The sequence below is a fragment of the Zingiber officinale genome, chromosome 9B (assembly GCF_018446385.1).
Source record: "Zingiber officinale cultivar Zhangliang chromosome 9B, Zo_v1.1, whole genome shotgun sequence".
Lineage (NCBI taxonomy): Eukaryota > Viridiplantae > Streptophyta > Magnoliopsida > Zingiberales > Zingiberaceae > Zingiber > Zingiber officinale.
The window spans coordinates 42,753,704-42,778,628 of NC_056003.1; the positions used below are offsets into that span (position 1 = coordinate 42,753,704).

The window sequence follows — 24,925 nt, forward strand, 5'->3', positions numbered from 1 at the left end:
ACAAAAGATTTTTTTATTTCAATTTTATCCCTGTTCTTAATAGTTTAAAAATATTCCAATTTCTAATTTTGCTATGGCGTTGGAGTCCAATTTCCTCGCCTTCTTCATAGCTCGCTTGCTGCCAAATTATTAGAGGAGAGGCTCCGACACGTCTTCTAACTGAATTGAAGGGAGAAACTATTTTTATCATCAAAATTTAAGAGGATATCTACTATTTTTTTAATTTTTCTATCAAAATTTAATTTTTCTAATTTTCCTCACCTTCTAATTTTTCAATTTTTTTTATTTAAGGTTTCTAAAATCATTATTTTTATTATTTCTCATTTAATTACTTGATTATCGGTAATTCATTGTTTTGTTATGAATAGTATAAAAAGATTATTTTTTTATTTTAAAAATAACTAATTTAAATGGTAATATAAAAAATTAATTTTATTATTAAAAATATCTAATTTATATTTATAAAATAAATATTAATATTATGAAAAATGTCTAATTTAAAAAGTAAGGGTATTTTTATAACTTTATCTATTTAACCTTCATTCCTTCCTTTCCTCCTGAACAAAGTAACATATGTTACGTTAATGAACCTTCCCTCCCTCTCAAATAAGGAGAAGTTAAATACATTACTTCCCCTCACTTCCCCTTCCTTCCCCTTCCGTTAATGAACCTTCCCTCACTTCAACCAAACATAGGATTAGGGACAGGTTTAATCCTAAACCCCTAATCTCTATATCCTAAATTCTGATTGATATTTTGCACACCCCTCCACTATGGTAAACAAAGCACAAGGGTTGTTTAGCATGTTTTCCTAAATTATTTTTTTCACTTAAGAAATCTATTTAATAGAATACTACAATATTTATTTTGAGAAAAAAATTAAAAGGTGTTCGTAATTATTATTTTTATAAAAAAATGCTCTTTTTCAAAAGGAAAATTAAAAATAATATCACGATATATTTCCATCCTAAAAATATTGACATAGCTACTTTAATAATTAAAATAAACTGATCAATTTAATTAAAATATTATACATAAAATTCTATTATATTAAATTATTATTATAAACTTAATTAAAATTATTTAAATTTATCAAAATAACTCTAATTTAGTAAAAAATATATATTCAAAATAGTTGTAACAAGCTACAAGTTATAATAATAGCTGCTATAATTATAGTAGTTATGGATAATAATTACTATAATAATATTTGCCTAATTTGATAAGTTAAAATAATTTTAATCAAATAGCTTTCACCAAAATTGATAAAAAAAGATTTTAATATAATAATATTTATGTATAGTAAGTTTACTCAAATTAAAATAATTTTATTTTATAGATAGTATTTATAATTATATTAAAATAAAAAAAATATGCTGAGACGTGTTTTATAATTTTTTTTTAGAAAGAGTGTCTTTCGTGGAAAATATGTTTAATTTATTTTAATTTGACGATGGCTACGCGTGATTGATCTTTGCCAATCCATAATTGTTCAACCAAAGCGTCTTCCGGATTTTGCTTCTGGAATTAGTTTCTCGTGACCAATCGGATCCTCTCCAAGGCTACAGACAACAGATGCCCCTCTTCTCATTTCAACATATCAATCGTCCCACCTCTTTCTTATCCTAACCGCTGATTCAATACGTCCTCAGTGTAAAATATACTTTTCGCTATTGGGGATCCGGTCATGGCTTTAACCAGCTCATTCGTAGAACCTGCGGAACAACTTAAACCCTCTCTCTGCTTTCCCATGCCCGTTCGAAGTCGCATCTGTTGTGCGGTCAAACGTCGACTCGACTGCGGTGGGAGCAGAAGAACTTGCAGAAGCAAAGATCTGAGCTTGTTCGGTTTGTTGATCGAGGGATTTAGAACAGCTTTTCCGTCTTCGATCCAGTAATCTTCACTTTCTTGCTCTCTGGCTCGCTTTCTGGTGTTCTAGGGGATGAATAATTCTGCTGCTAGCACGAGCTCTGGATCGGGGGATGTACCGGCTCCCAGGCGGAATTCCAACAGGCCGAAGTGTAAGATCGCTTTATTTCCTGTTGTTCAATATAGGATTTAGAGTGGAAAACTTTGCTTTGTAGGATTGCTTTTGTGCGGCATCACTTTAAACTGTTCGTTGGAGTTTCTTTTTTCTTTCTTAATTTCCCTTTCTAATTGGATTTGGGGGTTTGGGCATGGGACTCTTCTTTCTGTTGTTCTTTTGTTGTTTCAATGTCAGCTTCTGATGTGTGTTCAAGGAAAGACGGCCGAGGTCGGATTTCATTCATAAGAGTTAAAATGATTGCGCTGTAATTTAGTTACGGAGTGGAGTAGTATTCAATCTAGAGTCCTCATTTTCAGCCTTAGAGAACTTTCCTAATCTTTTACCCTAAGGTTTGAACAATCAATACACAGAATCACGAAAAGCAGTTGTGCATATCTTCTGCTGTTGCGTGTGTGCCTGTTGTAAGAATTGTTAATTGTGATGTCACAAGCACCATGTATCAAGCAGGTAGCTGTAATTAATATATATATTTTGTTGGAATCATTCTCTGTCGGAACGAGTATTTTCCATACATGTGCCACCAAATATGATCTCTTTCCTCATCTTTTTCTCTGAAATGAGCAAAAACAGCTGAAATTCTAATTCCTTGTGACGGAATTTCTTTTTCTTGGTAATTTGTCAAGGCATTGGAGCCAATTAAATTTGTTGATTTTCAATTATATCCTACAATTTCATAGGGGTCCAGTCCAATATAACTCTTGACCCCTGTTTGTAAGGGTTGAGTAGGCAGGCTTGTGAGAATCCTAAGCTAGTCTACTGCCATCAAATGTTATCTTTAATTAGTAGCAAAGCCTGAAGTCTTCAGCTAAATCCATTATCTGTTGAAGGTGATTATGTGGTGGAGATTCCAGGTTATTTCAGATACTTGGCCCATAATCCTTGCAATTGCCTAGAAAGAGCAGAGTCAGGGAGAACGAACTAACCCAAGCTTCCTTCCAGAGGTTGATTGTCTCTCCATATGAAAGAGAATGTTTCATCCGACAGAGGGTAGAGTGTTGGACCCCGTGATTGTTTTGATGTGATCAACCAAGTTAGGTTAGGTCTTGTTTTGTTTTGATCCATGTGTCTAAGTGTGTAGGAGCTTAGGAGCACAGGAAGTCGAGCAGAAGACGCAGCTAGCGAGAACGATGACACGAGAAGGGAGCCGACAGATTCGATGCATCCGAGGGACGAAAGGGCTGCGGAAGAGTACACCGGTGTATGAGAAGAACGTACGCGGCGTTCGAGGGACGAGAAGCCGGAACGGAAACCTGCTTGAGGAGAAGGCCGGAAATTGGGTTCAGGTGAGCCCTATATCGGGTGGCCGCAATCACCCAGACGATCAAACTAGCAAAAGAGCGAAAGGAGCTGAGCAAACTTGCTGGAGGCGCTCTCAACAGTGGTTGAAGGCGCCCCATGCGCCTCCGCCATCTTTAGACGGAGGGCGCCCTCCATGCCTATGGAGGGCGCCCTCGACCTAGCCAAAGTAGCCGTTGGCAGCGGATAAAGCTTTATCCGCGGCTGTCTTGCTGGAGGCACCCTCCATCCATCTTGGAGGCGCCCTCAATCTACGGATAGGATTTCCAAGAGCTATAAAAAGGTCCCTGGAGCTAGGAAATAGGACAACAACTGTTGTAATCAATTTCCTAGTCTTTTTTGAGTTTTTCATAGATTGTAAGAGGCTTCTCCGCCTACACGAAGGAGAAATTTCTAGTGGAGCTTTGCAACCGCCTTGGATTAACAAACCTTAGTTAGCTAAGGTAAACCTGTTAGCCTATTGTATTAGTTGTTCATTTGAGTTTATAATTATTGTGATAGTGCTACTAATCTTAGTTGGAAAAATAGAGAAAGGTTTTGTTTTTTTTAACAGACGCTGCGCCCTCTTATCGGCCCCGCTGCGCCAACATAGAGGACTGTACAACACCCTTCCATATGAAAGAGGATTTTTTTAAATTAGTTTCCTGCCACTTTTGTTCAAGGAGTAACAACTATTGACTAAATTAAGCAAGATCAACCTCCATTTTTCAGCCAGTGTCGTGTTCATTCATCTAAGTTACTGACCCCCTATGTGATAGCCCATAATAATATGACTATTTCATCCAACAAGATAGATGGAGTGTTCTATACCACACTCAAGGAAAGCCTTTTTGCTGTCCATCATTTTTCTTGAGAACCCACTTTGGAGCTTTAGATGTTGATAAGAAGTAGCACAGTATTGAGCTGAGTATGCAGTTATCAATACGAGGTACCTTCCTCTGGACAGTAATGTGTCTTCCAAAAAGCTAATTCATTCTTGAGAGTGGTTGGCCGGCCAGCTGTCAATCTAACTTGGTTAAGCAACTACCCCTTAGGCAGCCCAAAAGCTTAAGATGAGATTTTTTATGTTTACAACTAAACAATTAAGCTAATTCTCTACAACTACTTATGTGGCCTTGCATTCCAAGGAGAATGGTTTTATGATAGTTTTTCCATAGCCCCCTTGCATATCCCAGTTTGATTCATGCTAAAAAAATTTCTGGAGTCTACTGACCTTGTTTGTTTTCTATTGTATGCTCAGATTCCAGGTTTACACAGCAAGAGCTACCAGCTTGTAAACCAATCCTTACTCCAAGATGGGTAAACTTTGTCTTATTGCAAATCATCTGCTACTAGGTTTTGGACTGGATATGAGAGAAAAAGCTCATGGCTTATCTTGTAGGTGATAACTGTTTTCACACTTATTGGTGTCATTTTTGTCCCCATTGGTGTTGCAGCGCTGATGGCCTCCAACAAGGTGTGTTAATGGCTGATAAGATGAGTAGTTTTTTTTATGTCTTATAGCACAATTTATATCTGACTGTTACTTATATTTGTAGGTTGTTGAAATTGTATATCGTTATGATGCAGTTTGCATACATGGAAACACAAAGGATGAAAAGGTTGCATACATCCAGAATGCAAATACTAGCAAAACCTGCATTATAACACTCACGGTAACAAATATTTCTTGTACTTAATTTCTATTTCTGCAATAGAGAGGAGAGAGAACTTAATTTCTGTCATCACTATGTAACCAGAGATTTAGTTTGTTGCTGTTGAAAACTTGTTTTTTGTAGGTTATCTTGACAAGCAATGTAGCTTTGCAAAAGCTAATGACTATTAGCACCTCTCTTTCTCTTAGGTACCAAAAGACATGGATCAACCTATTTATGTCTACTACCAGCTCGATAACTTCTACCAGAACCATAGGAGGTATGCACTGCACAATCTTCTATAGCTAGCAGTACTATTTTCTCTATTAGTAATCATGTTTCTGTTCTATGGCCTTTGGTTCAATTTTTCATGACTTTAAGTAATTGCCTTATCCTTATGAAGATATAGACAAAGAACTTTTCAATGTTGAACTTACTGCATGATTGATGATGAAAATTTCATCTAGATATGTAAAGAGCCGAAATGATGCACAGCTGAAGGACTCTGACAAAGCAAATGATACTAGTGGTTGTGATCCTGAAAAGACTACACCTGATGGTTCTCCAATTCTCCCTTGCGGTCTTATAGCATGGAGTTTATTTAATGATACTTACAGTTTTTCCATTGGCAACCAAAATTTGACTGTGAACAAGGTGGGCATTTCTTGGAAAAGTGACAGGGATCATAAATTTGGAGATAATGTCTTTCCAAGGAACTTTCAGAATGGTACCTTGAAAGGCGGTGCTTCACTTAATGAAAGCATACCAGTGAGACTCTGTTTCTTTTATTACATCTTTTCAGTTTTTAATCAATAATATTAACAAAACTTAAATGCAATTTCAACTTCCACTACTGAATAGCAAGTCATTTGAGTGTTTGAATTTGCCAAGTAATATGCTCTATTTTTCTGCTATAATTATTCTGAGATTTCTGGTTAACCAGTGAAATGATCTTATGGCTTAGTGTTTCATGTCCAAAAAAGACTGAGTGTTTCTTACAACTCAAATCTAATGAATTCTGATAATGTATTATAATGATCTGAACCACGAGGTTGTGCTGTTTTTTTTCCCATTCTTCCTTGCTTGTAAATTTTCTTCTACTATTTTGAGTTGGGAATGGACTGGATATTAAATACAGCTCTTGGTCCTGAACTACTGTCAGCACTTTCTTTTCTTTATTGTTGTTCTGAAATTAGTTTGTTGTTTTTGCAATCAAAATCTTCCCATGCTTTCTTAATTATGTTGATATGTTCAAGTTTCGTTATGATTGCCCATTTGCTCTTCTAGTAATATTACAACTGAATCTAAATTTTGACTTAGCTTTTATGCTTTCAATATGCAGTTGAGTCAGCAGGAGGATCTCATTGTTTGGATGCGGACTGCTGCCCTTCCAACTTTCAGGAAGCCATATGGAAAAATAGAACAAAATCTTAGAGTAAATGAAACCATAACAGTGATAATACAGAATTATTACAATACATATAGTTTTAGTGGCAAGAAGAAGTTGGTTCTTTCCACCTCAAGCTGGCTTGGTGGAAAAAATGACTTTACTGGCATTGCATATCTCACAATTGGAGGACTATGCTTCTTTTTGGCCACTGCCTTTGCTGTGGTATACTTGGTAAAGCCTAGGTATGTTCTTCTACAAATTTAATTCTACAAATAAACACTTAAATACTAATTCCTATTTGTCAATTTACAGTACTGGAACCAAATGGTTACATCCTATTGTCATGGAATTTTTAATGTAATTTAACCTTAGGAGCTGGAATTCTAGAATTACTGTTATGACTATTTTTTTTCCTATGCTTAATTAGTCCTCATACATGATGACGTCTGCAAATATTTCAACTCTAACTTAAGGCTGTTTTGTTGCCTGTGCAATGTTTTACAAACATAGCTGTGGAAAGGCTATGCAGGCATTTGTTCACCTGCAAACTGTCTGTACACTGAAAATTCATCGGCAGTCAGACCTTAAAAGAAACCTATGCAACTCAAAGTTTGAAATAATTGCAAGTGACATTTTTAAACTTAATCAGCGTGAATTCATGTCAAAATACAAAATACATAGATAAATATGGTACAAACATAGAATAAGATTACAGATTTTCAACTAATGTCTAATTTTCATGCATATAGAATAGGAAATGTGTACAAATCTAGAATAACTTTTAAGCAAAAGATATTAGAATAAGTGCAATATTTTTATCATAAGATATTGACTTGATAAATGAAGGAAAATTTTGAATTCTGTTATTTTAAGCTAGTTTTAAAGAAGGCATTAAGACGATGCCATCCTTTTATCAGGTTATTAGTGTTAGAAATCAAAAGAAAGTTTGATGATATAAACTCTCTTTTGTTTTAAACTTTTTGAATAGATAAGGTAATGGGTAAAAGCTAATTAGTAAAGTGCATTTTTTGTACTGATGTTGAGCAAGTTATTACTCTGATAAGGTCTTATAAATTTTAGTTTAAATTAGGATAATTAGAAGTGCAAAAAAAAGGACACACTAGTCTAATATCAATCTTCATGTTTTATATAAAAATAATTGTCTCATACATATTGGACAATTAGAATGTGATTAGTCAATTAGTAACTATACCTTCTAAAGTGACTGGTTGCATGAAATGGTTAATTGACGTAGTTGCAAATATCATTTATATTATTTGCATTTTGGATTGTTGCACACAACCTAACTAGTAGCTAGCAATCAAATGCCCATTAATAATGTATTTGGCTTGAAAGTATTAGCTTTGACATTCAGTGAGTACAGCACCATAGTAGCACCCAATTCCACAAAAATTTTCAGCCTCTAAATAAACAAAAACTGTATAAACAATTTAGTTAGTGCTTCCTTCACTATCTTTTGCTAGTTTGATAATATTTGATCAGTTATGTTAGTTCAATTTGGTGAAGTTTGTCTCCTCTGCGGAGAGATGACTTAGTATAATAACAAAATTCAATATGTAAATGCCAACTACTTAGAGACATTTATATAAATATGTTCTTGCTATAAAGCATAAATGCCCTTTTTGTTACTTGTGTTGAGTAAACGTTTCCTTAGTTTTGACCTTTTTAACATCATTAATCATATTATTTACCCAACTCTATGTTCTTATCATAACTTGCTTTTTTAATCATGCACGAGAGGTGCTATTTTGAAGTGATGTTTTCAGTTGTAGCCTCTAATAATTTGTTCTTAACATTCTCATTTATGTTGTGCTACTTATAAAAAGATGACCACATAATGGGGGCATATGACATCTGGCCCACATAAGTTACCAGAAACAAATTTCTTATTTGTTCATTTGGACCGTTTAGAATGAACCAAATTGACTTAAAATCCTAAATTACTCTATTTGAGTATGTAACATAAAATGAATTTAGTTTTGCAAGTGATAAATACGTCAACCAACAGCAATCAAGTCTTATTCCACTAGATGAGATTAGCTATTTTACAAGTGATAAATACTTTATATATATTATATTTTAAATTGTTAATTACTATTGATTGTTAGATTTTGTGTATTTTACAATGGATAATTGACGTTTTTTCCATATGGAAATATGAAGAGGATCAAGGGCTTTGGGAAATTTTGTCATTGTTCCTCTAATGTTGATTTGTTGAAACATGTCCAAACAATGTATATGTCACCTTGTCATCCTTTAAAATAGTGAAACGGTCAAAGTATTCATGGAGGAATAGGAAGAAAATTTGAAAGAGGAGGTCATAGAGAGACCGCAAAGCAAAAAACGAAGAAGAAAAAAAGGGAAGCCTAGAAGAGTAATACAAAATAGTTGTAATGACCCAATAGCTTCATTTTTATTAAGGGACAAAACTCCTCGCTCATAACAAAATCCACAGTTGTATCATAACTACAAAATGAAAACATCAAATAAATACACAAGACGGAATAATAATAATTGTTGGATTATTATTAAATAAATTGAAATATACTGACACACATGTCTGATTTGTGCTAATAAATATAACTGAATTTATGCTAAAAATAAAGTAAAATATGCAAAAAGAAAAATGGATCAAAACAATAACATGTACAACATGAAAATAAAAAAACATAAAAATTCATCTCCAACATAGTCACGGGATATCTCTAAACATGACTTAATATGAGAAATTCAACCATGAAAATCACCTCAAGTCTATGAACCTTGTTAAAAGAAAGTGAGGTGTGAGTACACTTATATGTAAGGTAGGATAAAAGGAAATGTGTATGGTATAGTATCTTATAGAGGGGGGAAAATAGCATGTTAGATAGAATTTCATATCCTCTTAGCATTAAATAATCATCATTAAATTTTCTTTATTTCTCTTTCATTTTTTCTTTAAGTTCACCATTTCGGTCCCAAATCCGGATGAGAAAGGGTGAGAGTTGTGTTAGGTTGCCAACTAACGTTGAATTCAGACAAATGCTCAATAAATGGATCCATCAAATTATTGTGCTAATGCTAAGTTATTCCCTGCAAGGAATGTATTAGAAGGTCCGATTGTAGTGTATCGACAAGGATTGCTATATTTTTATGAGAACTCGGGTATAATGTTAAATATGGAAGAGTTCACGTTGTAGGGTCTGATGGAAACGTATCTCGATGAGTCAAAGGGACATGCACTATCAAGTAAAAAATTTTGTTGGTGGAATGAAAAAGTACATGAAAAAGTGAAGAAAAAACGAACAACCTATAAGGTATTATATACTTGTAAGAGCGAGAACAATTTTAAAAATATACTGTAGCCAAGAAAGAGAAGAAAGCTGAATGAAGTTAAATATGAAATTTTTGAATATTTATATCGAAAATTGAATGCAAAAGAAGGGGAAAGATATTTACAGAATAACTAAAGTGAGAGAGCAGAAGACAAAATATCTTATCCAAATAAGATGTATTAAGGATGAATGTAATAGAGTACTAGTAAATGATGAGGAAATAAGCGGTTGAAAAAGTATTTTCATCAACTTTTAATGAAGGTTTAGGTGACCAACTTAACTTAGTTAATTTAAGTAGGTTAAATGAGTATAAAAATTTAAATCTTTATCGTAGAATTCAAATTTCAGAAATAGAATAAGTTTAAATGAGATGTAAAAATGTAAAAATAGTTGTACCAGATGATATTCTGATAGAGGTATGAAAATGTCTAGGGAAACAAGGTTGTCACGTCCCGAGGGAGTCCTTGCTCGACAAACAGACATCTCCCCCCTTATGACAATATACGAAATCTGGATACATAGCCACACGGCTATACAAGTATGATAACGACAACCCACACGGTTGGAAAACAATCACAACCACGCAATTGTATATACATCCCACACGACGGGAAATAATTACAACCACACAGTTATATAAGCAACCCACACGATTGAAACATAAATATAGCGAAAGATAATAATACTACTCAGCCTACACGACAAGTATAAACACAAACCACGCAAGATAATAAACAGACTGCATGTCGGCATGACTTACGCCACAATAAAAACCCAAAAAATAATAAAAGTGGCCACAAGGCTCAAAACCCAAGAGCAATGCAAATTATTACAAAACCAAGCCCGAATACAAAGTACAAATAGCGCAGTATGAAATAGCACGGAAAATTGATCTCATTTGTGACATGGGACTAGCAGCCAGGATCCTCCAAGCAACTTCATAAATTCTTTACCAGGAAACTAGTAAAGGGGTAGTGAGTCTGGGTGACTCAGCGGGTAATAGACAAATGATAGTACATGGACAAATGTGTAAAGAGATCAAAGTATACAGTCTTAGTAGGAAAATAAGAACATGATCATATATGACATGATAATCACACATACCAGTATCGGTCTAACACACATAGTATAACAATCAGTAAGTCATTAGGAATCAACAACAAATGTGCTCATATCACCTGAGAGTATATACATGTATGATAAATTTACATGTATGAATCATGATAAGATCTCAAATATATGCAACATGCATCTACAACATAAGCAATGTACTCAACTGTAAATAATGCAATCAGCAGGGCTAGATAATGATCAACATGGGTATCACAAAGCCTATGCCAGTACATATAATGGTAATAGATCATCATATGTGAGAGCAACGCTCCATTACAAGAATACATCATATGTGAGAGCAACGCTCCATTACAAGAATACATCATATGTGAGAGCAACGCTCCACCACAAGCAGTACACCATATGCGGGAGCGATGTTCCATCATAAGCAATACAACATATGTGGGAGCATCTAGGGGTGAAATCGGGTAGGGATCCGTCCCGTAACCATCTTATCCAATCCGCGTCTCGATAAAAATTAGGAATTAATTTTTCTCTCGATCCCGCACCCAACAAATGTCGGGATCTGAATGTTCGGGATCCCGTCGAGTAGGGAGATGATATCCCGAATGTTCAAATATTTTCATTATACAGCAACATTTTGAGTCGATATTAGTAATCAGTTGAGATTACTTTGCTACCTGCAGTTTTAAAAAAGTAATAAAAAACAATTTACTGCCTTACAGGTGCTGAAATAAGTAAACAAGCAACTGAAAAGAAAAAAATGGAGAAATAAATACAACTATTATGGACCATGCAAAACGTAGTTCAAAGAACCCATGGTTGCAAACTCATAGACCATCAAATGCATATTCCCATCAACACAGTATGCCAGCATTTCCATAAAATTTTCATGCTTCATCCTTGACACCATAAAGACCTGATGTCAAGAGAAAGTGCTTTAGTTATTAAGTCTTTACATGTTAGATTAAATGTTGTGCTTCAATGGTTAATCTAGCTTTTACTAAAGGGAGAGAAAAAAAAAGAAATGTCTATTGCAGATGAATAAAGAAAACCCCGAGTTAAAAATTCAGAACATGGGATAATTGAAATGAGCCAAGAACCAAGAACAGAACATGGGATCCTTGAAGACGATATTACCATGCTGGTGCACAGAACCGGATGCTGGTGTTCATTGAAATGAGATTCAATGTCTTGAACATTAGCTTCAATGTCTTGAACATGATTATTAAAAGATTACTAGAATTTTCACATGATCACCACCAATGTTCATAAATGACTTCATCAATACTCCATGTTTACAAGAAATTTTCGTGTAGAAACTAATATAAAACTTAGAGTTTTCAGGTAAATAAAAAGGTACACAGTGATGGTGATAATAACAGTAAGTTACTTGATTATAAAAATGTCAATTACTTGATTATGAAAATATCAGTGGGTAACTAAGTGGATGTCTTAAAAATCATCATTCACAAAACACCAGTGCAAATGATATTCAGATTTTTTAATATTTGGTAAGCAGGAGCATCCACGATTAAGAAATGAGGGTGCCTACAAAAAAAACAAATATCATATAAGCATAATCTATAGTCTATATCAAGATAAACAAGTTAAGTATTGATTTACTTGTGACAACTTTTTCACAATCCTTATAAAAGTTGAATTCGTCTTCTGTCGGCTCGTTGTATAAGTTAATTTCTTCACCTCTAAGCCAGTCACTAGTACACACTAGTGCCTCCACCATTTTGGGATGCAATGATGCCCTAAGTGGATCTACAACTCTCCTCCCAAGGCTAAAAGCTTTCTCACTAGTAATAGTAGATGAAGGGATTGAAAAAATATCCTTGGCAATCTTAGAAAAGACTGGAAATGCCGTTGTATTCCCTTTCCACCATTCCAAAATATCAAAGCTTGAACTCCATTTCACAAAAGGATCCGAGAAGTACTTGTCCACCTCATTGATTATTTCTTTTGAGTTTTTCTTACTTGAGCCATTTTCAGATGGTAGATTAGTTTAATAGGATCATTTTTATACATTTCCATCAAATCTTTGTCTACATCGCCATTATCAATCCCATTAATATGATCCAAAGGTGAATTCCCTTTATATGCATGATACAACTTCGTTAGACAATTCTTTAAACCGTCAACAAAGGATTGTATTTTACTAGTATCCAAATTCATGTCTTCCAAATGGATCCCATTCATTTGAAGTTTATAACGAGGATCTATAATGTGACATAGGAAAACAAGCTTGTTCACCTTCTCAAGATTACCCCAATACTTCTTGAACTTACTCTCCATTCTCTTAGCAACTTCTTGCAATGAAGGATCAGTAGTGTCAAGTATTGTCTTATCAATGACCGTCCTCATTGCAACCATTTCCTCCCAAATCAAGGGTGATGTAGTTTTCTTGGTAGCACTAAGTTGCAATGTAGTATCATGAAACCTCTTGAGAAAATTCACAAAGACTCGTGCCTTCTCCCAAACTTTTTCCATAGGAGGCCCCACTCTCTTTTTCTTCTTTGAACCATCTACCTCTTCAAAGTATTCAACAAATTGAATATTCTCTACCATCCTACCAAACACTTTCTTAAACTTGTATGCAACAAAAAGCATTGTATAGGTGGAATTCCATCTCGTAAGCACATCCATTGGAACGGTTGACATTTTATCCATCTTCAATAGGATAACACACTTCCTAAATTGGTCCAACGGTGCCCCAGAAGAGTGAATACATTTCACACAGTTTCTAATGGACTCAACTGATTCATTAAGAAACTTCAGTCCACTCTTGACAATTAAATTTATAATATGATAACATCTCAAATGCAAGTACTTACCATCAAATAATAGAGTGCTCATTTCCTTTAGCCTCTTTCTCATGTACTCCATCGCTTTATCATTCGTGCTAGCATTATCAAATGTGATAGTGAAAACTTTATCTATCCCTTATTGTTCAAGCACATTTCTAAAACTTTGCCAATGTCATCTCCTTTGCGAGAGGTAATCTTGGTGAAATTTAATATTCGCTTATGCAACTTCTATCATTGTCTAAGAAATGAGCTGTGATTATCATATAATTGATATTTTGAATTGAAGTCCCAAGTATCGGTTGTGATACTTACCCTTTGATCACTAATGACACTCTTTATCTTAGCCACCTCCACTGCATATAATTCCCATACAAGAGATATAACTTTCTTTCTGTTGGGAATCTTGAATCGAGGTTGAGCTTCTTTCATCATCTCTACAAACCCTGCCCCTTCCACTACCCTAAACGACATCTCATCTTTAACAATAAATGCGACAACCTTATCTTCAAGTTTTTTTTGGCTAAAGATGTGGGGTGTCAAAAGCATTATTCAGGGACGATTGTGTTAAGGTTGGTTGAGAAGAACTTGACTTCACAGTGATATGAGTTATGATAGGCCGGTCTGTCGGACGACGTGGAGGTCTGTTGAACGACGTGGAGGTCACAGAAGAGAAAGAAAGGAGAGGCCCATAGTTAGGTGAATGTATAATTAGTAGGGTAATAGCCGACCAAATAAAAGGTTTTCCGCAGGCGCCCAGTCAGGCGACACCTGATCGAGATTAGAAGCACTTAGCTTTATGAAAGTTTCTAGTATATGATCGGCCAAGTGAGGGCCAGACGAGCATAAGTGTGCCTATATACGATCGGACGAGCAAAGCCTAACCAAATGTAAAGGCACTCAGTCTTATACAACTTTTAGTATATTACGGCCGAGTGAAGGCCAAGTGAGCACCAATGTGCTTATATGCGCTCGGTCGGACTAGGCTTGACCGAGCTTAAAGGCACTGAGCCTTATACAACTTTTAGTATATTACAGGTCGAGTGAAGGTCGAGTGAGCACTAATGTGCTTATATGCGCTCGGCCAGACTAAGCCCGACGGAGCTTAAAGGCACTTAGCCTTATACAACTTTTAGTATATTATCGGCAGAATAAAGGCCGAGCGAGCACCAATGTGCTTATATGCTCTCGGTCGGACAAAGCCCGACCGAGCTTAAAGGCACTTAGCCATATATAGTTTTTAGTATATTATCGGTCGAAGAAAGACTGAGCTAACACAAGTGTGCTTATATGCACTCGGCCGGACAAAGCCTGACCGAGCTTAAAGGCACTTAGCCTTATATAGTTTTTAGGGTGCGTTTGGTTCAAGTTATCATATATAATCTTGGTTATGTGATTACCAAGTAATCACATAACCAAGGTTATGTGATTACCAAGTAATCACATAACCAAGGTTATGGAGAATAAAACATAACCAAATGTTATTTGGTTATGTAATGTAACAAAAATTTGTTTGTTTGAAGGTTTTAATAAATAACCTAGTTTAATATTTTACTATATTACCTTTAGATACAAAACCAACTATATATATATATATATATATATATATATAAAATTTAAATTCTACGTTTTTTAATTTTTCCTTTTTCATGTTTTTCTTTATTTTTTGTGTTTTTTTAATTTTTTTATTTCTTTTCGTTTTTTTATTTTAAATTTTTTTAAAGTCTTTTATTTTTTTTACTTTTTATTTTTTTATGTTTTTTTATTTTTTAAATGTTTTTAATTTTTTATAATTTTTTAATAATTTTTCTATTTTTCTATATTTTTAAATTTTTTATGTTTTATTATTATTTTGTTACTTTTTTTCTATTATTCTATTTTTTATATTTTTTTTTTATTTTTTAAAATTCTTTTATGGTTTTTTATTTTTTAAATTCTTTTATGTTTTTTACTATTTTTTTATTTTTTTATTTTTTTATTTTTTTTTTATTTTTTTTTATTTTTTATTTTATTTGTTATATTGTTATATTTTTTTATTTACATTTTTTTTATCACATTTTCCTCTTATTCGAGGATATTTTGGATAAAAAAATTTCGTTAATTCCGGAATTAAGAAAAACCTCAGTTTTTCGAGATTTTTCGATTCCGGGTTGCATGCTTCTTTTGTTGACGTGTCGGGCATGGAACATTACTCGGGAATCATCGATTACCTAAATCAAATAAGGTTTTCATTGATAATCTTGAATGGATAACCAAGGTTATCAAGGATAACCCCGAACCAAACGCGCCTTTAGTGTATTACCGGTCGAAGGAAGACTGAGCTAACACAAGTGTGCTTATATGCACTCGGCCGGACAAAGCCCGACCGAGCTTAAAGACACTCAGCCTTATAAAGCCTATAGTACATTCTCAACCAAAACATCTTTAACAGAAGGTATTCTCAATATATATACGACCGGCTTGAATGACTGACCGAGACATGCTTAACAGAAGATGACATACAAGTAGTGAACAACTTTATGACAACTTGGCAAATTTGGTGGGAAATATTTTCTAGAAGCTTCTTCAGTTATGGGCACATATTCCTATTCATACCTCATCAAGAATATGAGTTATAAACGACAAAAGAGGTATATTTGGAGTAAAAAAAAATTCCTTGAGGGATTATTGCACGAAGTCTAAAGTGGTACTTCATCTTCTAACAAAGTCTAACAAACAAAGGACCACCTCATGACTACAGAGGTTATATGAGGTAGTATAAAAAGGGGATCATCTCCGTTGGCAAGGTATGCAACTCTAGCATCCAAAACTCTACTTCTGAGTACTTTCATTATTGTACTTCTTCTTCTTCCACCTCTAAGAGAGAAAACTGACTTGAGCGTCGGAGGACCTAGCCAGGGATCCGTACCTCGATCTTAGGTCACTAATACTTTGTTGGCTCGTCTCACTCTGCGTAGGATCGTTGAGGAGCTCTTTTGGATCTCTAGGAGTTCATCTTCCTGGAAATCATCGTTCATCAGGATCAACACACCTTCTCGCAGATTTCAGATAGGATCAACCATATTATGAGGATTCTTTTTGCATTTCTTCATATGTCCATCAATGTCATTATTCCCATGTGTTCTACTATGGGTAGGAACTTCAGTTTTGCAATAATTGCAAATAGCAACAACAACAGTGATCTCATTGTTGTCATTTCTCCTTATACTTTTCTTGGCGTGTGACCATACATCCGCTATCTTTTTCCTTTTGTCTCCAATATCTACTACTTCCTCATGAATGATTGTTGTTTTGGATGGAGATATTGAGTGAGGTTGAGTGGTGGAAGGAGAGCTACCACTTCCGCTAGATGCATCCATGAATGAATGACTACAATAATATGAATACGATATCGTTCATAATCAGATAGTACAGTTAGAAACATTCAAATATTACTGAAAAGAGCATGCTAGGGGAGTAAGATTTAAGAAAAATAGAGATTGACTATTTAACATCCTGTTTAAAAATGTACACAAAAATATATCGCAAGGCAGAACACTTTTGAATCAATACTTTACTGAGCCCCTAAGAAATTTATCACAAGGTAGAACACAAAATATTTAGATAGTTGTACCAGACAAAATGACATACAAATGCATGTTCACGATACTCAAGTAATTAGGGAGCAAGATTTTAGAAAAATATAAAATCTATATAACATGTAGGGAACATTATAAGAAAATTCAGTTCACCATAAACACAATAAACATGTCATCATGGTGAACAAATTGATTGAATCCATATGAAAGCAACAACATCAAACAGAAGCTATGATTGTAACTAATGTAGCAATTGCAGAAAAGTTTTGGCAAATACCTTTATAAATCAATGTGGCCCTTTGCTACCTTGGCTTACTGGCCAGTAGAGCACGGACTAAGGGAGGGAGGGGAACGTCTACCGTGAAGACCCGATACGGGAACGGGGAAGGCTGCGCGACTTGGATGTTGTAGCGGAACACTTAGAGAGATGGAAGAGAGATAAGGGAGCTCCCGTACAGACAGGCGACAGCAGCAGATCGAAAAGGAGGTGTGGGTGTCAGCTAGGTTCCAGTGGAATAAGCCAACGAATGGCAAGCAGTGAAGGGCGAATGCGAAGGGCGAAGGACGAAGGGCGAACGACGTAATTCGCATGTGGCGTGAACGACTGAATGAGTAGATCTGTAGATGCGTAAATCAAGTGTCTAACCCTAGTTTTCTTACTTTTCTTTATGTTTTTTTAAAATCATCCTTCATTTTTAGTATTTTAATTTTTAACCCTAGTTTTCTATGTTATTTTTTTTAAAAAAAATCTAATTAAAAATTATTTTTAATATATTCGAGTCAGGTCGGGGATCCCGTCGGGTAGAGCCTGTGTTCCCGATCCTTTTCCCGATTTTGATCGGGTTGGGAAAAATCCAGACCAATCGGGTCGAGAAGCATTCGAGTAGGGAAAAATTCGGGACGGGAATAGGTTGGGAGTCAGGAAGGGTCGGGAATTTTATAAAAAATGCCAGGAGCATCGCTCCACCACAAGCAATATAAATGACTAAGACATTCTAGCTATCTAGCTAGGGATTGCGCGAGATCACTCTACCATGATCTGTGGGCAGTTTGAAATGTCAGGATCCTTATCTGCACGAGATCACTCTACCACAGATCATTGTGGGTAGATAGGAAGTATTAATTTAGCTATGGGCTACGCGATATCACTCTACCACATATCACGGTAGGCGGCCTAAGGTATAACAATCCAAGGATAAAACCACAAGCAAACCATTATATGTGGGATCAACGCTCTACCACAAGCAATACAAATGACCAAGACATGTAGCTATCTAACTAAGGACTGCGCGAGATCACTCTACCATAGATTATTGTGGGAGTCCGAAATGTCAGGGGCCTTGTTTGTGCGAGATCACTCTACCACAGATCACTGTGAGCAGACAGGAAATAACTATCTAGCTATGGGGCGTGCGAGATTACTCTACCACAAATCTAGGCAGCCCAGGATATAACAGTCTGTCGATTGGCTTTAACCTCAACCTACAATGGGAGCCCTGGTCGATAGGATACATGCAAATCCAGATGTATAATAATCATTGTTGACTAGCTTTGATCTCAACCTACAACGGGTGGGAGCCCTGCTCGATAGGATACATGCAAGTCCAGATGCATAACAATCACTATCAACTGACTATGACTCAACCTACAACGGGTGGGAGCCTTCCCTGACAGGATACATGCAAGTCTAGATGTAAACAATCACTGTGGCCTGACCTCAACCTACAACGGGTGGGAGTCCTGGTCGACAGGAAATACACACGATCACTGTCAACTCTCTCAACATCGTTATGGTCACTCACCAGTAGATGACTTAGTTGATAGAATATATTGGTCATTGTCAACTCTCTCAACATTAGTCGGTCATCCAGTCGTAGGAGACTTAATTGACATGATATTCAGAGAATGACATAGTATTACTAACATAGTAACCGACTATATCAACAGGAGTATATGACTCTATGCAATGATACACAATCATACCTAGTATGATAATCAATGGTATATCCAGAGCATGATCTAACACACATATATCTATATGTATGAAAAGATCCAACAACTATCCACCAGACAATATATACAGTAAGCAGCAACAGCTATAGTACACACCAGACACGTGTGCACACAACAACATAGATATAATCAATATAATGCCTCTAATAATACACACCAGACACACGTGCACACACGACAGTTATATGTGCACTCATAACATAAGTATAATCATCAAGATACTTCCAATTATGCATGTTGGACATGTGTGCACATACCATAGGTATAATCGACAAAATACCTCCAATAATACATACTAGACTCGCTTGCACACACAACAGAGGTATAATCGACAAGTTATCTCCTATAATACTCACAAAATCCGTATACATAATATAGGTTTAATCGACATGATATTTCTAATAGACACACCAGACACGTATGCATTCATAATATAGATATAATCAATAAGATTCTTCTAATAAATCATGCCAAACACGTGTGCATATACCACATGGGTTTATCCAGAAATATTATTCATCATTCAGATATATCTATATGTATCAAAAGATCTAACGAGTGTCTACTAACAACATATACAATAAGTACCAATGCTTATAGTACATACTAGACACGTGTGCACACTAACATATACATAATCAACATGATAACTTCCATAATACACACTATACACGTGTGTACACTGCAGAGTAAGAATATCCAAAAACGAGACTGTATAGATAATAAACAAATCATCTCTAAGATAAAACACGCAAGTATCAAGTATGGATAAATACGAGTAGAGTTAAGGTAAAACAACCTAATCAGTCAACTAAATCCATGCACTAAGATAAATGAACTACCGAGGTCAAGGAAGAAATACCCGCCTTTAATGTGTAGCTCGTGTCAAATAAATCCCACGTCGAGATGCTTGTTTCAAATCAAAGTCCTGCGATCACATAATGCTTTTAGCTAATTACATATGAAGTAAATAGCTAAATCAAATCCAAAACCATTTGGGTAAACCCTAATTGAACCCGTTTATCGATTAGTCTAATTAACTTGACTATATGATTAAACTTGGTCCAACCCTAGTTTAATCCATCTAATTAATTAGGTTAAGGTTCTAATCATGTCATTAACCCTAACCTAGTTCATTTATGTAATTAGATTAGGTTTAACCCTAAGCTAATCCTAATCCGTTCCATACTCTAATTACATTAGGGTTTACACCATGTTTCATCTTCCAAAACTCACCGAAGCTCAAGGTGGTCGCTGGTGGCTCACGACCGGAGGTGGTGCATAGCTGGAGAAGATGGCCAGAGCTCTGGATCGTCGGCGTACATTATGTGGGTTGTCGTGTCTATGCGTGGCCGAAGCAAACTTCCATCATCTGTGGCCAAGTAGGGAAACGTTGGGCTATGGCAGGTCTGCTGGCACATACTACAAGCAATCGTGGTCACGAGCTTGCTGTGGTGGCCGCGGGCTACGATGACTAGAGTAAAGATGAAACAACCCGGTTGTGGTAGCCGTGGAGAGCCACCCACGTTTATACGAAGGCTGCGACGGTCGGAGCAAAGGAGTGGCGGCGATGGATGGAAGTTAGGACTCACGGGATGGCCAAGTAGTAGCGTTGGTGAGTTGCGCGCAGTGGGGCTGCGTCGATGTTGGCACACGACGTCACGTGCTCGAGAAGGGGGTGAACGCGATGCTGGCATCCCCTGATTGGAGACGCTGAGATTGGATGCAACGACATTGACTGCTTCTAGGGCAGAGACGGCGAGGTTGGTTGCGTAGTAAAATGGCACCTCGGCGCATCGGGAGGCAAGGGCTTGCTCTCCCACGGCTAGATTAGGAGAGGGACAGCGACGTCGGGCATAGTGGTGTGGGTGGAGGTCGACGGCGGAAAATGGGGATTGAGGAAGGAGGAAGGGAAAAAATTAGGGGAAAAGAAAAGAATTAATAAATTTTATAATCTCAACTTAAGTTTAATTAATTAAACCCTAAGTCAATTCCTCAATCAACTCCCACTTAAGAAATATTCTGAACAGGTTTTTTCCTAGTCCAATTGATTCATCCTCTTAAAACATGTCATATAGACTCCGTTTAAATGATAAAAAAAAATTCTAAAAATTCCCAAACAATACAAGAAGGTTATTTCTCCAATGACATGTATTATTTAATTGTCGTATCCCACAAAGATATTGAATGATTTATAAAGTTATTTAAATTGATATTAAAAATAAAAAATATCTGATTAATGGACGATAAGTACTATAGTTCCTTTATATAAGAACAAAAAAAACGTACAAAATTGTGTAAATTAGGAGTATTAAACTAATGAGTAAACTGAGAAAAAGTAATAGAAAAAAGATTAAGAAAGGAGATAATGGTGATAAAAATTAATTTCGATTAATGCTTGAAAGGTCGACAATAGAAGTTATACATCTTCTCTCAACTAATTGAAAAGTATCGGAAGCACAAACAAGATCTATACGTAATATTTGTTGACTAAAAAAAAGATCATAATAGAGGTGTGAGCGTAGCATATATTAAACTAAGGATATTTATGAGGATGTAATGACAAGAGTGAACTTTAGGCGGACTATTCGAAACATTTTCTATAAAGATAGGTTACATCAAGGATCAACATCCAAGACACAATGTTGTATTGCATGTTTATAGATGATATTGTTTTGTTAGATGAGACACGTGAAAAAATAAAACTGAACTCAAATTTTAACGTGAAATACGGAAGTGAAAGGTTTTAGGCTTAGTATAGTAAACACAGAATATATAAAATTTAAGTTTAACAATATTAATATGTAATATGAGAATTATTAAAATAGGAGATGAGAAGTTGTTTGAAATTGAGAGTTTTATGTATTTAGGATCATTTTTATAAAAGGACGAAGGGATTGAGAGCAAGATGATTGAAATGGAGATCGTCGAGTGTTCTATATGATTGCAAAGTATCGTTAAAATTTAAAAGGAAGTTCTACAAAATGGCAGTTAGACCTATTGTATTATATGGAGCTAAATGTTGAGTTATGACTCAAGCACATGAGCAGAAGATGAGAGTTGCAGAGATAAAAATATTAAGGTGGATATGTGAATCTACGAGAATGGACATGATAAAAAATAAAAACATTAGAGAAAAAGTTAGGGTTACATCTATTGAGGAAAAACTCCGAGAGACATGTTTAAGATGGTACAGACATGTATTTTGACATCAATACATGTTTTAGTTAGACGATAGTTAGATGATGCGAAACTATGACAAATATACATATCAAACCGGGGGGAGGGGGCGGGGAGGAAGATAAAAAAAGACTTGGAATCAAATGAGATAAAATATATTTAAATATAGATGATGATATAGTAAGGGATATATTCCAAAGAGGTAGAAAGATTCATATAGCCGACACTCTTAGTGGGATAGGACTTGGTTATTGTGTTGTTTTTTTCATTTTTCTTAGGTAATTTATCATTTTCTTATATTTCTCTTTTATACTTTATGAATTTTTCCATATAGGGCATGTGTGTGTATGTATGTATGTATGTATATATAGTGAGAGAGAGAGAGGGGTTGGGGAATGTTTCATATATAACAGAGTGAATGACTCGTAATCAATCAAGTAAACAAAATACATAGAAATATGAAGGATCCACAATCTCCTAGCAAAGAATGGGTTAAAGTCCATATAACGTGTGAATAGACCCTAGGTCCCTTTGAAGTGCCGAACCAAGTCTTGATAGTATAAGTATATATCAATTATTTTTATTATTTCGGTGACTGGGCTTGCAATTTGGCGTGGTGACAAAGTTATTTATGGTGAAGGAGGCTATGGTTGGGGAGAGACGAAACAGGGGAAAATCAGCTAAATAGGGTTTGCATGTTCACAAGGTGGGAAAAAATTAATTGGGATTTGAAAACCCATCATTTAGATAATTTTATAAGTTGGTCCTTAATATATTTTTTTAAAGGTGATGGTGGAATTTGGTTTAGACGAGAGTATATGGGTTGTAAAAATCAGAAGGTGCAGGGATGTAAAAGCTTAAGGGAGGGCAATCAAACTTAAAATGTGTGCTTATCTGGGGCCTCTTCGATTCTAATTACATGTAAAAGCATAGAAGAGCATATTCCAACACAAGATGCCACTTAATCATGTGCAGACCTCATTAAACGATGTCCAACTAAATAGAGAAGATGTGTCCTTTTACACTTAAGGATAAAGAGGGCTAAAGCGATTAAAGGAATAGGGAAAAAGGAAAGATAAGAAGAGGAAGAATTGGAAAGAGAGTAAGAAGATGGAAGAGTTTGTGACAAGGAAGAGGAATAGGAAAATGGGTGCAATTCATGAAGCTGAAGAGGAAGATGAAACTCAGATGAAGAATTTGCCATGAGATTGAGATCATTGGAGGCTTTTAAATAATCAAATTTATAAGTAAATACAGAACCAATCAGCTAATAGAGAGGTTATATGGCAATGGAGGTAAATTATTTAGAAGTGAGGTTGCACTATCTGTTATCAGGTAAATTACATTTGCCCATTCAATGGTATTGCATAACAGTGAGCACGTACTCAGATATCAACCAACATGACAAATTTTATGTGATATTACATAATTCATATACAGCTCCTAGTCACCAGCACTTGTTGAAGTGATTTATTTTATAAGATTTAGTTTGTTAGGGATTACATGCCACTTGAAATTCAAGTGACAGTTCCTTAAATTTCCTTATTTTACTCGACAACTACACTCATAACAGCTATACTCTTACCTTTCTTCATGCATTTGAATATGTTCCGACTATAGTACTAATGGTCGTTTCCTGATTGTATCATCATTTTTCATGAATATGATCATTTCTATTCTGTATCCTTATAATATTGGATACCCTTATTTGCATCTGTTTTTTTCTACATGGACACACTATGTTAAGCCATTATATATTTGACATGGAATTGCTGCTGCTCCTTTAATTGAACACTGAACTCTCTCTCGGTTTTTTTAATTGTTACTTGCAACATGTCAGCATATTTTAATTTTGAATTTTGGTAACATAAAAATGTTATTCGTCCATAATAGAACAAGAAAAGGGGAAATATTAAATTAGGTCGAGTGATGTATATACTTATTTATCAACTGACCAATATTATTTGCTAATTTATTTGTATCTTGCAGGAAACTTGGGGACCCTTCATACTTATCATGGAATAGAAATCCTTCTGGGCACTAATTTTTTTTGTTAATGTATGTTAATGTATTTTGCATGTATTAGTAAGAAAACAGATTTCAAAAATAATGTATATGGAAGAATGCTGTGTTTCGATTATGATGGTTCTTGACTAGATTGATTATCTTAAAACTAATTAAACTTGCTCTTAAATCCTCGTGCTTGAACAAATCAAAACCAGTTTTTTTGTTAAAATATTTTATTTTTGAATATTAAGAACTACATTTTGTTCATATCATAATACTTTGATTCCCATTGTTTTCCAGCTTATTGGCGTGGGAACTGGATGATGAATTCATCTGAATAACTCTAATCAAACCTATTTAATTCATCACCTTTGTTCCAATTTAATTCACTAACCTTGATAAATTGGAAATTATTTCTAATTCAAGTCTTGGGTAAGCCCTGCCCCCTCTATCACGTAGTCGGATTGGTATTTAGATGATAGATAGTGTAGGATAGAAAAGTGCTAGGATAACCTTTCTCGTTAAAAATTATCGGAGAAAATGTAGTGAAAATAAAGA

The 24,925-nt window shown here is 35.2% G+C and overlaps 1 protein-coding gene across 3 annotated transcripts; it reads left to right on the plus strand.

Moving 5' to 3' along the window:
• The first annotated feature begins 1,712 nt into the window (after positions 1-1,712).
• On the plus strand, positions 1,713-24,516 carry LOC122022736 (ALA-interacting subunit 1-like). Of its 3 annotated transcripts, XM_042580823.1 has the most exons (9): positions 1,713-1,847; positions 1,940-2,021; positions 4,584-4,642; positions 4,725-4,799; positions 4,882-4,998; positions 5,187-5,257; positions 5,445-5,745; positions 6,320-6,609; positions 24,350-24,516. In XM_042580823.1, the coding sequence occupies exons 2-9, from the start codon at positions 1,943-1,945 to the stop codon at positions 24,402-24,404; spliced, it is 1,047 nt and encodes a 348-aa protein (XP_042436757.1). In that variant the 5' UTR covers positions 1,713-1,847; positions 1,940-1,942; the 3' UTR covers positions 24,405-24,516. The 3 variants fall into 3 exon arrangements, with proteins under 3 accessions (XP_042436757.1, XP_042436759.1, XP_042436758.1); XM_042580825.1 differs by lacking the exon at positions 1,713-1,847 and having other exon boundaries at positions 4,913-4,998; XM_042580824.1 differs by lacking the exons at positions 1,713-1,847; positions 1,940-2,021; positions 4,725-4,799 and having other exon boundaries at positions 4,599-4,720; positions 4,913-4,998.
• Positions 24,517-24,925: the final 409 nt, after the last annotated feature.

Bases quoted from the DNA above. Each gene is read 5' to 3' on its own strand.
- LOC122022736 (XM_042580823.1), top strand. From the start codon at position 1,943: ATGAATAATTCTGCTGCTAGCACGAGCTCTGGATCGGGGGATGTACCG. The intron at 5,746-6,319 runs GTGAGACTCTGT...TTCAATATGCAG, and splicing joins CACTTAATGAAAGCATACCA to TTGAGTCAGCAGGAGGATCT. The intron at 6,610-24,349 runs GTATGTTCTTCT...TGTATCTTGCAG, and splicing joins GTATACTTGGTAAAGCCTAG to GAAACTTGGGGACCCTTCAT.